At 38.4% G+C, this 14964-nt stretch overlaps 1 protein-coding gene across 1 annotated transcript; it reads right to left on the reverse strand.

Annotated features, from left to right (window-relative positions):
* Positions 1-269: 269 nt before the first annotated feature.
* On the reverse strand, positions 270-2280 carry LOC147617022 (large ribosomal subunit protein uL29y-like). Its single transcript, XM_086776653.1, has 4 exons — positions 2133-2280; positions 1562-1697; positions 702-858; positions 270-528 (listed from the first exon to the last, which is right to left on the reverse strand). The coding sequence occupies exons 1-4, from the start codon at positions 2134-2136 to the stop codon at positions 454-456; spliced, it is 372 nt and encodes a 123-aa protein (XP_086632779.1). The 5' UTR covers positions 2137-2280; the 3' UTR covers positions 270-453.
* Positions 2281-14964: the final 12684 nt, after the last annotated feature.

Consider the following 14964-nt stretch of genomic DNA (forward strand, 5'->3'; position numbering starts at 1 on the left):
ACACCTGCAAACATCAGCATCCCTCTATCTCCAAGGTCTTTGGAAATGAGTTTGGAGAGCTTCAATTTGTGTTTATGATTGGCTTGTACCTGGCTGTGGAAAATCTGTGCAGTGCTGATGTGGAAAATATTGTACTTTGTGCTCCTTTGAATGACGAACATTTTACTAGTTGACATTCAAAGTTTTCTGATCTAAGAAAATACAAAATTACAAGTTCACTTGGACCAGCTGAGATTGACCAAATGAAACCAGCAGACAACGGAACATCATTTCCAAGTCCCCAAGACCAGAAGATATTTAAACCAAGACATCAAAATGCTCATCCGTGGCACAAGATAAACCTGTGTGGTATTACAAAATCCTTGGTAAATCATAAAAATAAGGTGATACAGCTGGTCCCTAAAGTATCATAGTTCCTTCAAAAAAATGGGAAAGCTCTCACACTTGATGCATTCATGCCTTCAATGCGTATTTCCTTTTAGGAAAATAGGTTTCTTTCTTCTTCTGCTTCTCCGTCTTCATGTTGACCTGAAAACCTCAAAGATTTAAATGTAAAAAACTCTTTGAAAAAAGGCCGAGCATAACTTTTATTAAAGAAACTAAAAAATCCAAGTAATCATTAGAAATATGTTTTATCATTCTGATCTGAATGTAAAATGCAAAGAGAAGTGAACAGAAAACAAGCAAAGATCACTCATTGCCTGATGCTTGGTCAGCTGCCGCCTGATAGCACGGGTCTTCTTGGGGCGCAGGTCCAAAGGTAGCAGCTTGGACTTCTTGTAGGCTGCACGAAGAGCTGCTTTCTGGTTTTGAGAAAGCACTGTTAACACCTGCGCTATGGAGAGCCTGACCACCTTGCTGTAAACCATTCACAAAATCAGGAGAAATACTCGCATAAACAGCTCTACAGTTACTCCAAATAAAAATTAAAAGGCAACAATACCTTACACAGACAAACCAATCGCAAAGCTTTCAAAACCATCATCATAAAAGGTCATAAAAGGTAAAGCCTAAAGGACATGCCCTATACATTGTATCCTCCATAACTCACCTATTCATAGACATTGACGAACCCAAATCACATGCTGAAGGTAAAGATTCACTCCAACACACCATAGAATCCATCGCGATTCAAAATCTCTGATCAATAAGCATAACCAAGCCCTTACACTACCAGAGATGGCCCCACACATCCTACGCTCCAAAACCATTCAAAACCTCTCACATGGTGAAGGTGAAGATCCACCTCACACACTCTTTACTCAATAATATCTGATTCATATGCAAACACAAGCCCATAAACTCCTGTAAACCACAACTCAAAAATCATCAATTCATGACACCGCTTTCTTTTTCTTGGGTAAGCTAAAAAACTCATTCCAACACCCTACACTCCATAGCCTCTAACATGTGGGCATGTGAATGCCCGCAGACAAAATCCTTTACTTCATAACTTTTCAAGTCTCTCTAAACCATCCGACGATTGTTACAAATGTTTTCTAGCATGTCCTTAGTTCGAAAAAAAACAGGTGTTTAATACAGAAGAGCACTGACAGCTCACATTTTTGACAGCTTGTTGGGTGCGCCGCCAGTGACCTTTGCTACTCTCAAGAGCGCCAACTCCCCCTTCAGCTCCTTGAGCTGCCCCTGCAGCTCAGCCTTGCTCTTCGCGCGCAACTCGTGTACCTTGATCTTGGCTGCAAGAGATCAAGTTAAGATAACATCTAAAACCTAGAAATCAATATGCATTAAGGCTCCTTGCCAAATACGCTTCCCTTCAGAACCATCCTGAAAGCTCTGGGGGAAAGTATGCAGGAAAACAAATGACAAGACCTGAAATCCTAGATGACAGAAATCAAAGAAGAAACGAGTAAAAAGCAGCAGAGATCCTGACAGAAGAAGAAGCAGAAAACCCCATCCGATCACGACGATAGCAATCATATAGATAGAAAACCGGCACCTCAAGCTAAGCGAAACCCTAAAAGTATATGATGTAGAAAGCCAAAATGTAATTCCGGGACCTCGTGATGAGGAAACCCACAGAAAACAACGAAGGAAACCCTAAGGATTCATGACCCAGATATCCCTTACAAGGAACAAAACAAAAGAAGAGAGAAGGCAAACGGACTTACCCATAGCGAAGGAACGGCGTGCGGTAGAGTCTGATGACGGCAAAGAAAGAGAACCTGCGGCGAAACACTCGCTACTTAAAGGGAATTAGGGTTTGAGCTTGCACTTGAGGATAGCCACCGGCTGGGCCAGTTTTCTCCGGTTCAGCTGGTCGCCCGCTAGGACTCGACAAGGGCATAAATAATTTTTCATAGCAATAGATTTCTTGGTTAGCTTGAGGAATAGTGGGTGGTTAAGACTCTCCCCTTCTCCTCCTAGGATGCCTCCTCTTGAGTCCAAAAAAAACATTGATAAGACCCTAGCATGAGCTTCGTCCAACGTGAAAACGTCGGATAATCAATCACCATTCACATCTTGCCATGCTAGAAATAGTGCAATGTCTGAGTGGGTGTATTCAACAATTACACACTTCAAAGTTCATATGAGGCATCGATAGTATGATGGATTACCCACAATATGGGTCCCCAATATTGTTTGGGCATTAATTAATTAGTTTGGAAGGGGGAAAGTGATGGGACCTTAGCAGGAAGACCTTAGGCAAAAGGTTAATCGACGTTTTTTTTATTTTAACGTTAAGATGATGCGTGGACGGAGCTGGAGGCTTCTGGACTCTTCAAGATCTAGAGGGTTCTAGGTCTAGGAAGCCTATAAATAGGCATCCTAAAGAAGAGCCTCAGTTAGGGTTGTGGCCCATGAGAGAGAGAGAGAGAGAGCACGATGAAAACGTACGCGGAGAGAAAGAGCGAGAGCAATAACGATATGAAAGGTTGGACAACATATAATAAACTGACCCCTTCCCACCACTTGGAAAGCCCACAATTCTCCATGTTCAACCTTAAATGTTTTACGTATCAGCTTTGGAATTTGGAAAATCTACTTCACACACATGAGGACTAATCTCTCCCTGCATTTGGCTTCTTCAATCATAGTTATGTACCATCTTTCTCAATCCACATTTAGTGAGTATCATAATCTATCTTAGGACTGTATTGATGTCTCCATAAGCAGCATTCATAAGATGATGTCTACCCCTTGCAAGGGTACTACTAGGAAGTCTTGTTCATCTACATATGGTTTAATGGAAATTTCTAGATCTTCGATCTCCCTAGGGCAATTATAATTAGTAAATGACCTTATTGTGTGATGGAACTGGCTCCAAATGAAGCAACAATCTCAATTCTCTTTCTGAAATGAAATCATGCATGATATTGTCGTCATGCGAAACTATGACCTCTTTACCCTTAGTTGAGCCTTTCATTTTTAGAAGTACATCACCTCCACCATCAGATGACTCATTGTTGGAATTACCCTCTTGCCAAGAGTTACACTCTTGCTTGAGTGGTTTGTCCTCATCATCAAGCAAGAGTTACACTCTTGCTTGAGTGGTTTGTCCTCATCATCACCCTCAATCATATGAAGCTTTACCTCTGGCTTCTTCTTTTTCTCTAGGCAATTTGAAATATGCCCCCCCTTGTTGCACTTAATTACATGGTGCTTGGATTCATCTTTATTGTTAGCCTTGTTACTGGGATCCTTCTTATTTTAATTTACAAATTTACAAATTATCATTGGAATAATTAACTCTATCTAGGTTTAGATACAAACTTATTTGGTACTCTTATCTCCTTGGGTATTGCTTTTTTCCTCACACAAAGAGAAAGAGTCAAATGGGCGCGGTGTGTCCGATAGCTCATCATTCTATTCTTGGAGTTCACTGCACACTTATATGGGAATTCGGAGCCATTGGATGAATGACCACCCTTTTGGAGAACTATGGCCGACCCTTTTGGAGAACTATGGCCGACTCAATTATCTTTGAAAAAGTTTTGGTGATCTTGTTGGCCTCCAAGGAAGGTAACACCATCCTCATAAGTAATGATGAGAAACGGCGACCAAATGATGCTTCGTACAAGGAGTCCAATCAATGCTAGATGAATGAGTGCCGTTCAGGATGGCTTGAACCAAATGGAAGTAATGCTCCCACTTTGACTACCTAATGGCAATACGATTTGAGAACATTAAAAGTCATCTGACTGTAGATTTCTATTTGGTCGTCTATTTACAGATGGAATGCACTGGACAGATGCGACTTGGTCCCAAAGCTGTTGAATAATGCTCTCCAAAAATTTGGGATCCATGTCTAATGTATTGTCGTTGGTGGCAGGGTACCAATGGTGGATGAACAGGTGAGCGATGTCTTCATCTATGGCTGTTTACTTGCACGGGATTAACATCATACATTGGAGAAGGTGTTGACATCCAAGGGTCTACTTCAAAGGCTTTCTCAACCAAGGAGACAAAGAAGAAGAAAAAGCTATGGCTGAAAGGCAAACAAGGGGATAGAAAAGACGAGAGTCAAAAGGGTATAATTTTTTATGGTGCCCTTTTGCCTATCCGCCGAAAGGGCGGACAAGTCTCAAAAGCACATGATTGACCTTTTGGGCTAGAACAGTTGAAAGGGTGCACATAGTACTGCCTTTTGCTCATATACACACAGAAGTGTAGGGAAGGACACCGGGAAGGGGCAAGGCAACAATTAGCTACACGTAAGTGGTGGTGCTGGGACTGGGGGGTAGTAGCACTAGATGCACGTTAACAAAAAGATATTCCTCCTATTTAATAGTTGTTCAATTGTTCTGCTAACTTGTATTAGTTTAAGAAATGGTCTCTTCTCTTTTGATTTTGTAATAATACACTAGCATGATTTAATAAAGGCATTTCAATAGTAACTTCAATGACTATTTCTTAATTGTCCAAAGTAGCACCATCTCACCATCTCATGGTTCATATGTGCATTTAAGATATTTAAGATGCATTCCACTTTTGAAAAAAAGTCCCCCTTGGGATTAAACTATTTAGTCTTCAATCTTTTATATCATTCTAGAAAAGAAAGGTATATATATGTACATATTTCATTCTAGAAAAAAGAAATGTATATATGTTATTCTAGAAAAATAAGGTATTTCAGTGTACACATCCTAAACAATTGAATCATGCAATTGAAAATTCAAATGCATGGCCTTATACACTCTTCGTGCATTTATTATATCTTTCCTAGTATTCATTCTTTCCATTAATCCGATATATAATGTATGAGCTTTTCCACAACTACAAGATTGACACATGTGGTAGTATGCCCCATCTCTTGTGCACATCAAAATGCCACCTTCAGATTTGTGCATTGATATCTCACACAAAGCATCTCTTGTGGGCATATTGGGCTTCCATTTTTTTGAATGATAAGGTATCACTACTCCCCAAAATAATAATTCCCACACTATTACAAATCATAATCATTATCTACATAGTTAACTTAAAGCTATTTGTTTGTATGTGCATGGACCTTAATCAAAATCTTGCATTTCACTATGTGTTAAATCTATGCAAAGAACTATGCATGTGTCTAAGCTATGTGTTAAATCTATGCAAAGAACTATGCATGTGTCTAAGCTATGTGTGCAAGGAGCTTTGCATAAAATTAATACAAAGAGCTATTCATGGAAACGGTACACATCTTAAGTAGGTATGCATGTAGCTATGCATATAAGCTTCTAGGTTATGGGTGTCCAGAGATCCCACCCATGCAAAGGGTCACATCCCTCTACATGACTAGAATCTATAATGCAGAGGTATGGAAAATGGGCATCCAAGTTAAGAGAGAGCAAAGTTTTATGGTGGTGCTAGTGGGACGCGAAGCACTAGAGCCTAATGGACACAATTTGCAAACATGTGGAGATAAGGAGAGGTTTGAACTAAAGAACTCTTACTTTAAAAATTAAGTTTAAGTATTATTTATAAAGTCTATTTATTATTTATATCTCCCACATATTTACTTAAGGCAAGGTTTGAACTAAAGAACTCTTACTTTGAAAATTAAGTTTCAGTACTAATTATAAATTCTATTCATTATTAATATCTCCCACACAAATTAAGTTTAACTCTTACTTGGAAAAGTAAATTTAAGTATTGTTTATAAAGTCTATTCATTATTAATATCTTTCACATAAATTATACTCTACACGCACACACATCTGCACGTGCACACATACACACACGTATGGACATACATACACAACTATATATACCTCTTAAATATAGTATCTAAGTTTCAATTCAAAGCTTTTATATATTTATTCAACTTCATACTTGCAACCTTGGTTAAATTGGAGGGCATATTTGATGCTGCTTGATATGGCTTCAAATTTGAGGCCTGCATGGTAGATGGGCACTTACTTTTAAAGCACTTTTACATTTTCCTATTTTTTCAAGCTTCAGTACTTTTAGCAATTTAACAAAGAATTGAAGGCCCCCCTTAATTTTCACAACCCTTACTATTCTGATCCAAAAGCAAATTCCTCCATAACAAATTTTTAAATGATTACCTAAATAACATTTTGTGAGAAGGGGGGAAAAATCATCATTGCCATGTCCAGTGTTGTAAAACCATTATTAAGTGGGGAAAAACCAACTTGTAATGGCTTCTTATATGAATGTGTGTGTGTGTGTGTGTGTGTGTGTGTGTGTGAGAGAGAGAGAGAGAGAGAGAGAGAGAGAGAGAGAGAGAGAGAGAGAGAGAGAGAAGAAAGAATGTAGTGTCCAACAAAAGAAAAATTTCAAAAGATAAAAGAAGCCTTTGTAGGACTGGGCACTTGACATCTCCACAGAATGTGAACTTCTAACTCACCATCCTCTACTATACCCTTAACAGTCTTACCGAGATTATGGTTGATATATCACCAGTGGATTACAAGTTATATGGATAGCCAATTTAGTTACTAAAGTTATGGCACAGTTATAGTGCCAGCTCATATATTCAGGTTCACACTATGGACCTTGTATATTTTAGTAGTAGAGTACTTTCCCTTGTAATATATACTCTTATTTTTATGTTGGGTTGTAAAGAAGTAAGAAGAAAAATCATCCATCCATCTTCGTCTCTCTTTTGTGTTCTTGTCTACTCTTATGTATGTGTGTGAAGAAGTTTGCTTGCAAAAGGAGCTCAAGCTCATCCTCTCCCCCACATTCTTCTCATGTTATATCAGAGCACCTATTTGCGTAATGAGCTCAAGAGATAAGCAAGAGGCAAGAAAAGGAAGCAGTACACATGGGTAAAGGTAATTTGATCTTTTTTCCTTTGATGTAGAATCAAATCTCTATAGGTAGGCGTGCTGCTAAGCAAGGACGATAGCAATAGGCATAGTAGGAGGGGACACTATCACATCTTGGGGAGCCCTCTTCAATGAAGCGAAAGTGCATTCACTCTTTATTTGGCCATCCGGAGTTGTTTTAAACCTCATTTTTAGCCTTGCAAGGTTTTCACGGACACTCTACTACAGAAGTGTCAACATTGATAGTTTCTAACTATGTAGTGTTTTTGTGTATGTTTTGCACAATGGTTGATTTGAAGTGTTCTCTCTATTAGTGTGTCTAATTCTATGATTGGTCATATATATAGGATGTAGCGACACCTAAAGATACGTGTGATACCTAAAGATGCGTGCGATACCTTAGTTAAACTATATAACACAAGTACCAAGGCTAGAAGAAAGAGCTACATAATGTGCAAAGGAATAAGCTATGTATCAATGATTACTCATTGAAGATTAAAGGGCTTGTAGATGCCCTCGCCTCTATTGGAGCACTAATGATTGATGACTTGGTGTCATTTACTTTGAATGGGCTTGGAAAAGAATACAATCAGATTCAAACATCTATTTCCAAACTTTAAGGACCTTAAAGCCCTTCTAAAAGTGAGGAGATGAATGTTGGGAATAAATAAATTTCTAATAATCTGCATGAGTAGGCCTTCTACACAAACAAAGGTAGAGGTAGAGGTAGATCTTCATCTAGAGCTCGAGGTGCAAGTTGATATGGAAACATAAATCATGGACATGATGGAAGATCAATCATAGTGGAAATAGCATAGAGAGTTATTAATGTAGCAAACAAAGCATATAGCAAAAAGTGGTATAAAAAGAAGAATGATAGAAAAGCGAGAAGTTAGCAAAAGGGAACTATGCATCGTCAAGAAAGCATGTTGAAGATAGAATTGAGTAACTTTTGTGATGCTGTATATGCTTAGTTCCACCTGTAGATGCACCAAATTCAAGAGAGATATATAGTGTGTTAATTTGGGTGTCTTTAACCACATGATCAGCCATGGTGAATGGTTTAGATTAAGGGTTTTGGAAAATCCAAGTTATGTAGAAATAGGTGATGATACAATGCACCCTATTGTGCATGTTGGGAAGGTCACATTGTTTATGCAAGATGGCAAAATGAACTATCTTATAGATGTGTGCTTCATGTGTCAAACGTAATAAAGAACCTAGTTTCTATTTTGAGCAGGGTCCATAAGTGAGGTTTAACCATCATGGATGTTATGTGGAAGATTTCAATAACCAATGTCATCACTCTTGGTTGTTGCAAAGGGAAACAAAGTTGGCAAAATGTTTATATTAGATGTAAGCATACTTGAGATGAAGGGTGCAATGTTTGTACATGGTACATGTGTGATTGTAGATAGGTATTCGGCATAGACATATTGGACATGTCAATATTCAGAGAGGCTGAAGAATATGTAGGCCCAAAGTATTGTTACAGATTTGCCAAAGTTCAAAGTGGATAGAATGCATAAAGTATGTTTGGGCAAGCAAGCTAAGCATACATTTCCACATGATAAGCATGTAAATTAAAGAACTTTGGATGTGGTGCATTTTGATGTTTGGGGACCAATAAAGATGGCATGTCATTATTATGTATCTTTGATTAATCACCACACACTAGGGAAGTGTGGGTGTATTTCATGAAAGAGAAAAAGTGATAACTCGTTTTCAAAGCTTCAATGCTATGGTAAAGAAAGACAAAGTCATGCACATAAAATGCCTAAGGTCATATGGTGGGGTTCTCTGATTGAGGAGCTTTCTTCGCGCGGGAGTAAAGCTATAGGGCAACTATACAATCTTATTGGATACAACAAAATGGGGTTGCATAAAGGGAAAAAAAAGGTATATTGTGGAAGTTTCCCATGCATTGATGATGAGAAGGGATACCTCATTATATTTGGATTGAAGTAGTTGCAGCTGTAGTTTAATATCATGAACAGGATGCCTACTACAATAGTTCATGGCACAATGCTTGAATAAAAGTTTATTGGCACAAAACTAGATTTGGCATAAACACTTAAAAGTGTTCGGTGAATTGCTTATGTACATGTACTAGATGAGGTGAGAAGTAGGATCCCACGGTAGAAAATCATATATTCATTGGTTATTTCTTCAGGTAGAAAGTTTATAAATACTATAACCCCACTACGAATCAGATACAAGCGAGAAGGGATGTTTTGTTTAATGAGACGAGTAGCTATATACTATAACCCCACTACGAATCAGATACAAGCGAGAAGGGATGTTTTGTTTAATGAGACGAGTAGCTATATACTAGTGGGGAGAGTGCTTTAGCAATGGGTCTTATGAGATTTTGGTCATGTAGGATAAGGAAATTGGATATAAGCATCGGGAAGATACCATGGATGAAGAGATGGCTACGTAAGATGATGATGGTAATGAAACATGGGATTTGGTGCCTTTGCCTAAGGAAAACAAAACAATTGGATAATTGGGTCTACAAAGGGAAGCATAAATTTGATGGTTCCATGGATGTTCAAGTCAAGATCTCACCTTAGCTTTGGCAAATCATGTGTTGTGGGCCTTGGCATAGAGTCATAGATGTAACTTCCCAATGTGGGTGCGCTAGCTTGTCAGGTCGTGTCCTCAATGTGTTATTACACTAGATTGCTCCTCCTTGCTAAAGGGGTGAAGAAAGAGCCCTCTTTGCCTAGATCGAGGCAAATAGAGATTTGTCTTCATCATGGTAGTTGTCTTTCACAAAAGGTGGATGATGAAGAATAAGAAGCTAATGCAAAAGGGAAACCTACAAACAAACATATCTAGCATGCAATCATCAAGCACACAAAATTCAATAACACATATACAAGCAAGAAGGAAAGCTCATAAGTGTTCCATTACCACAAGGGAATGATTGTGTTGCACTTATATATAAGTGTTCCATTACCACAAGGGAATGATTGTGTTGCACTTATATATAAGTGACTAGTTTTCACACTAGGCTAGCCAAACTTAAAAATGGACTGGTCTCTATTACTATTCTTAAGCAAGTATGTACACAAAGTCCTTAGACTCTCCGTATATTCGACATTAAGCTCAAGGTAGGGTCGCTTTATATGTTTCAACACCATTAAAAAAAAGAGAAGATAAGTGCTTGTTCAAGCGAGTAAGATGGCACAGTGCCTTATGATAGGTCAGGCAGGTGAAACCGTGTTAACAAACATAGTGATTAACATACCCCCTTCCTAATGGCAACTATGTCATCACATCACCCAAGTTGGTGGTGAAGATGCTTTTGGGGTCAAAAGGTTTGGATGGTTTAGGATATGCTATGAAGTTGGTATGCGAGGTGTGGTATGATTTGGGGCCAATCCGTAGCCAGAATCCATAGCCAGATGTAGGGAATATTGGTGATAAGATTCGTTTAGTTCTGGGGATAGGTAGCTTGCTAAGTCTGCATGGAAGGTAGATACAAAGTAGAATTTTATCATGCAAGACCTCCTTCTATTATATGGAAATGGACTGAGCCCTTTACATTCACATGGTTGGTAGAAGCTATCGGCATGGAATGAGCTCTAGGACCACCACCATTGCCTGATTTGCATGGGTAGATGGTGGTTCAAATTTTCTTGGTGGTGCAACATGATAGTATGCGCCCCAATCTCACAGCATGATGCCTAGAGATTGGGCTTCTTCATGGTGAATATGTTAGCTAGGGCGAGGCTATGTGTGTTGACTTAGAGTCAAAGTAGAGGTTACACTCTACATCGGCCACCACTTCTAGATCCATTGGCCACTCTTATACATCATCACCCTCACCATTGGTCATCAACCTTCATAGGTTAGGATTCCCAAAACCATATGCTCCACCATCATTTCTAGATGCCACTCCATCCACATCCTATTAAACAAACTTCTCTATAGAGGACACCTTCAATGAGGAGTTCTCTACAAACATTGCTACTACTAGAGCACCATCTTCATCAAGCTCACCATTTCTAAGAGCTAGAGAATCCATGACCTCACCCCATGATGATTAACCCTAGGGTTGATAATATGACTACTTTTACTTCTGCTTTGTCATTCTTCACACAAAGGCAGTCACCCTCGCAAGATAACTCCATCCAAAACCTTTCTACCAACATTGTGACGCACGTGAGAATTGGATCAAACTACTCACTCATGTTGCTTCCACATCTTATGACCTATAGGAACAATGGAAAGATTCTTCCAACAAGGATCAGCAGATTATGGCCCTTCAAGCCGAATTAGAGATTTCAAAGAGCTCTCTAGCTACAACACTTCAAGGAAAGGTGAATCTTCACAAAACTCACATTACTATAGCAAAAAATGGAGAAGTTACATACTTAAAAGGAAAAGATAGAATTAGAATACAAGTTACTATAGGCAAAAGTGGAGAAAACAAAATTGGATTATACACAAAATTGGCGATAGAGTGTGCATAAAATAAATAAAAGGATTATCAAAGGGTACTTGTAGAGTGTCAGTAGCAAATCTTTCATCAAATGTTCCAAGAGCAGGATGCAGCACAATCCACACCTCAGGATGACAAAACAGAGCATAAAATGGAACTTGCTTATACCACTTCACAATTGGATTCATTGCCTGTGGAAACTCGTACATTGTCACTTACACTAACCCTCTTATTTAAAACACTAACACTCCTTGCACTAAAGCTTGATGTGTCACTAAGTGAACCACTACCTTCGCACCATTTCTCTTTATTGCTTGCACGCATTAATTCACAATTGCTAACCTGTTTTTATTTTCATTGCTAACCTTCACATCATTTCTCTTCATTGCTTGCATGCATTAATGCACAATCATATTCTTCAATTGCTAACTTGTTTTCTCTTCATCAATCTCATTTTTTATCCTATAGATATCTACTTCATGCCTTTATACACCATTGCTCATAACCACTTGTGATGGTTTACGCTACTCTAACATCACAAGACTTCTTATGTGAAGAAGGCTTTTCTAGAAATGACTACAAGACTTCTTATGTGAAGAAGGCTTTTCTAGAAATGACTAAAAGTCTGAAGGGTTGGAATTCCCTGCCATTGATTTGTCATTATCTCCAAAACCATGGTATATCTTATTGAGTCTACGTGGCACGCACCGTCCTATTATTTAGGAATAGCTTGATTCTCTCCATATTCTTTTGATTCAAGAATAAGAACTCTTGCCTTATGTTTTATTATGTGCTTTAATTTTCAATTTAATTCAAGTAGTTGTTTTAATATTTGATATAATTTATGAGTTTTTGATTATTCTCTTCAAGAAGAATAAAGGGTCCTGTGATGATAAGTATACTACTCTCTCACTTGTTTCTTATGGTGGTTCTTGAGCTCATGGATTAGGATTTTGGGATGCAGCAATACCTTGACCATTACCCCTTTGCTGATTTCCTCCTTGCACTTGCTAATTTCCCCTTGCTAAAATTTGTGGCGCTTGTGGAACAACCTGTGGATATGTAGGGAAAGCCTCTACTAATGAAGATGAGACACAATAAAGAGCATGCGTTGTTTGCATGCATGGCATGGAGCCATGGGATGGAGTTTCAATAAAAACTCTATGAAATTATTTCATCAAAGTCACTCAAAATAGGTGCATTGGTATCGCGTGCCAAGTGAAATCCATTGCTCAAGATGACCTTGGAGTTTTAATTCTTGCTTAAAAGGCAACTGCATTTCTTTGATCTCTGACTCTATGAATGTTTGAAGCTCAACCACCACTAGTATATCTTGATCTTCTATGGTACTCACAAGTTCTGGCTCCATCACAGCTTGTAGAGATGGTTACTAAACACAAGTAATTTGCAGATCATCAATGCCTGTGGATTCTTGGACACCATTACATGGAGAAGAAGGTGGTGAAATAGACAAGTTAGCTAGAGGTGAAGTGTTAGTGAAAAGATTGTTAGTAGATGTGGTTATATGGGAATGGTTTACCCAAATTCCTGAAGTGAAAAAGATATCTTGTACATGGAGTACATGGAGAGCTCAATCAGGTAGGCAACATGTAGGTCATCTATATTAGATTTACCATTTAAGGCCATTGCTAATATATGTTGGTGTACTATGTTATAAAATGATACCCACAGGGTGATATACAGTGGTTTGCACACATGGTGAAATATGCACTAGTGTTTGCCCATTTCCTGATAATTAAAAGGAATCGAAAAAATTAAAACAAGAGAAAAGATAAGGTTTCTTATCTCATATGGAATGTCGAGCTAGATGTGAGTCCTGCCAGGTTAGCTCAATACACAAATGTATAATTTTTCAAGAAGTAATCCATGGACTCTTTTAAAATTAGAAAACTAGCAGTAGGATAAAGCAACATTTTGATGATATCTTCACTAACAAGCTGTTCATATTATTCGGACTTCACGAGGATTTAGAAAACAACATTATTAAGAAGAAGTTGACTTAAGTCTCTAAATTTCTCTTGAGCTAAGCTCTAAAAATCTATGGAAGAAATCCAAACTAACTATATGTACATGAGATCCTTTTCCATAAAGTATGATGGGGATCGTCAAAAAATATTTTCTTTTGTAAAACATTTTATTGATCTCATTTGTAAAGCTTTTAAAGCTTATGTATATATATATATATATATATATATATATATATATATATATATATATATATATATATATAAATCTATGAAGCTTTTATGCTGATTAATAAGCTTTTAATTAAGCTTACTAAAGCTTTTATAAGCTTTACCTCTCCCCATGAGAATTCTTGCAGGTAAATAAAATAAATAAATTTCAGTGCCGCACGTAGCGCGTGCAAGAGTAAAAAGGGAGAATAAATTTTTTTTCAGCGCCTCCTGGATATTTCGCGCAGCTGGCCAAGATTTGAGGGAGAAGGAGAGAACCGAGATTTACTTCATCTATAGTGCCATAATAGAATTGAGTCTCAATTTAAGGATCCATCAGTCCAGCCTAACCCCATCCAGTCCTGTGGGTTAGCCAACCGCCCAACCACTGTAGTGATGGGATCAATTAAGAATTTGGTTAGGTTTTGTCCCGGGTACCAGGGAAAAGAGTTCCCAGGCCCCCTAGCCGGATATTCATGAAAACTTAAAACTAGTCACACCACTTACACACCCAATATGAAATTGCCTTTTTCTCAGCATCAGCTATCTTTAAAACAATCATTTAATGAAACCATTGTGTCACTGATCACAATCCTCAAAATCTCTAGTTGAATCCTTATTTCCAATCATTCCTTCATCGGTGTACCTATGGCATCATTGGCAACCAGAACGCTCACCACCTATTCACTCAGGGGCCTTTTCGATAGTTCCTAGCTCATAGTAGTAACTGGCAATATATTCACATATCAAAATGGAATCTTCGTTGAAGATCAGCAAGATCAACCAACAGATCCATATAAAAGAGCCATGGACTCATTCGTTGAGGACAAACAAGGTCAACCAACTAGATCCATGCTCGAATTCAGAAAACAACTCTTACTCCTTGTTCCAATATCTTCCCCGATGTACATGTGGGTATCTTCGGCGACCCCAGAGCCCGAGCACCGTATGGTCAGCACCCTCTAGGATCCTTCGTAGGTCACCTAGCGCTTCACTCATAGGTCGCTTCCTTGGTCCCTCATCCACTGTACTGAAAGCTCACCATTTAAATCAAACCGAGGCTGGTCAAGACCTCAGC

Source organism: Cibotium barometz, chromosome 37, assembly GCF_041138505.1.
Source record: "Cibotium barometz isolate CiBa-2024 chromosome 37, ASM4113850v1, whole genome shotgun sequence".
NCBI lineage: Eukaryota > Viridiplantae > Streptophyta > Polypodiopsida > Cyatheales > Cibotiaceae > Cibotium > Cibotium barometz.